Here is a 2,500-nt window from a genome sequence, read left to right as displayed (position 1 = left end):
ATGAAACCGTTCATCTCCATGCCCCCCCCATCCGGGCTGCTGCTGGTCCTGATGTGCTGCCCCCTGCTGGGCCTGGTGGACGCTGCAGGCGGCAACAAGGCCAGCGATAACGCTCACCCCCACCTGGGAGACTCGGACCCCGAGCGCTGCATGAGGCATCACTTTGTGGAGACCATCACGCACCCCATTTATAAGTGCAACTCCAAGGTGAGGGTACATTCATTTTGATTGGACATTACCACAACTCACAAAGGATTTACAAAGCTAATAAATTATAATGCTTTATCATACAACATTTGACCTTTGTGGATGTGATGTTAAAGTGACATCCTGTTTAAATGCTGGTTTAACTACAGAAGTTTTCACATTGATAATTAAAGCCATATATTTAACATCCAAATATAAATCAAACTTAATTAGGAATAACTAATTAATGAATTTACCAGGAACAGGTATAAACACTCAAGCTCATCGCATGTTCCTTTACAGAAAAGAATATTTAACAGTTCATTACAACTGATCTAAATAAATAATGGTGTTCCATATTTACTAAGGATTGGTGGAAGTTATTCTTGGTGAGATGGTGTTCATTTCTTTTTGTTGGACATTACCACAGATGTTTTTACACATGTATTATAGTCCATTACTTAAGTTGTGATGGTGCAGTCAGAGTAGTAAATTGGTATTTTAGTTTGGAAGGTTTTTTAAAGAGTCAGATATATAAAACACTTATATCAGATGTAGGAATAATTTCATTGTTTACAAGTTGTCTGCACAAAGAGGCCACTTCAAGGTTGGGCAAAATCCCTCTCAAAAACCTGCCTCTTTGTGCTCATTTCTTTAGCATCATGTGGTTTGAGGAGAGCAGACTACCTGACAAAGAAAACTAATTGTTAGAAATATCAGGGAAACATTTTGTTCCAAATCCAACCTCTGAGAAGCAAAGAAAACCCAGAGCTCCGGCCAAAACTAAACCCAAGTCCAACACAAACTCCATTTATTTGTCAGACACATTATTATATTTCTACTAGGCTTACTCAAAGGTGTGTGGCCTGTGGTTTTGAAGCCTGGCATTTCAAGCCGTTTTTAGAAGTAGAAGTGACTCCTAACACACAGAAACGGTGTAGTACTTAAAGGGTTTAGGCCATTTAAAGCTAATGCTCCAGCACAATGTTGTTTCTGATTTGAAGCGAATGTGCCTGCATGTTTCTTGCTGTTCTTGGTTTGTATGTTTTATTGTACTTTTGGATAAAAATAGCACTTAAATTAAATCTAATATTCTGACGTTAGACGGTAAAATCCGGATGTCCTTTCATGAAGTCGAAGCAAAACTTGTAAAAAGTTGAAAGACGAACCGAGGCGACCTGTCAATCACAAGGTAGCCCGACCTTAAAGCAGAATCTTCGTTAACATCTATATAACTCTAAATGGGGCCATACTTTACTGAATGAACATCATGCTGTATTGAAGGAAGCTTAAAGTTAGAGATTGAGACCATAAAGCCCTCAGGGAAATGTTCACTGAGGTATTAGGGAGATTTTCTCATAGACTTCTATACATCTTACATGTTGTTGATATGAGTCTTGCAGTTATATATCTTCTACTAGGAGTATCAAAGGGTTAAATGAATGTATAAAATAGGACCAGCTTCTCGGCAAGAAAATGTTCATTGAAGTAATAAATGAATGGGACATTTTCTCATAGACTTTTATACAATCTGACATATGCAGTTGAATCCGGCAGTAATTAAGTAACTAGGAGTTTCCTAGGGTGTGTGTGTGTGTGTTTATTCTTCACTAAGGGTTTGCAGGGTATACAGGAGATAATTACGAGATTTTATCAGGAAAAGTTCACATCATTTTCTCTTAGACTTCTATGCAATCTGACTTTTTTCAGTGGAGTCGCCCCCTTCTGGATATTAGCCATATTGCAAGTCTAACTTCGACCACACCTTTCAGACACAGAGGTCATTGTTTGTTTCAGTTGTTGCTCCTAGAAAGCCTCCTTCATTTGGCCATCACCGTCTCTTCCTCTGAGTTTGTCTTAATGTCCTCACTGCAGTGTGTGTGTGTGTGTGTGTGTGTGTGTGTGTGTGTGTGTGTGTGTGTGTGTGTGTGTGTGTGTGTGTGTGTGTGTGTGTGTGTGTGTGTGTGTGTGTGTGTGTGTGTGTGTGTGTGTGTGTGTGTGTGTGCTGGACATAAGCCACGCTGCAGACATATTCTGCGCCTCAGCTGGGACTGAGTTTTGGCTGGAGTGGACGTCTCTCTGTCAGCGACTAGAGGAAGAGAGATGGGCTGAAGACAGAAAGAGACAGTGGACATTTACCAAATGACTCCCTAATTTATCACAATGTTTCCTTCTCTTAAGTGTTCGCTGACTCGGGGACACACACTTCATGTCTAGAGACTGATGATGATCCGTTGAATCACGTGAAACACTCGCGTGGAAAATGGGGCTCACTTTCCCCTCTTTGTTGTGCAGTTGTTCAGCGAGCGTGAGT

The 2,500-nt window shown here is 40.6% G+C and overlaps 1 protein-coding gene across 1 annotated transcript in view; it reads left to right on the top strand.

Moving 5' to 3' along the window:
• Window positions 1-2,500, top strand: part of ndp (norrin cystine knot growth factor NDP) — a 23,150-nt gene that overhangs the window by 14,702 nt on the left and 5,948 nt on the right. Inside the window, exon 2 of the mRNA XM_063888223.1 lies at window positions 1-207. This exon is cut by the window's left edge and continues 257 nt beyond it. Coding sequence (XP_063744293.1) covers window positions 1-207 — 207 coding nt within the window. The remainder of the gene's footprint in view (window positions 208-2,500) is intronic.

This window comes from Eleginops maclovinus, chromosome 7 (genome assembly GCF_036324505.1).
Source record: "Eleginops maclovinus isolate JMC-PN-2008 ecotype Puerto Natales chromosome 7, JC_Emac_rtc_rv5, whole genome shotgun sequence".
NCBI lineage: Eukaryota > Metazoa > Chordata > Actinopteri > Perciformes > Eleginopidae > Eleginops > Eleginops maclovinus.
The sequence above is the reverse complement of the archived record's forward strand: the minus strand, read 5'-3'. Positions and strand labels throughout refer to the sequence as shown.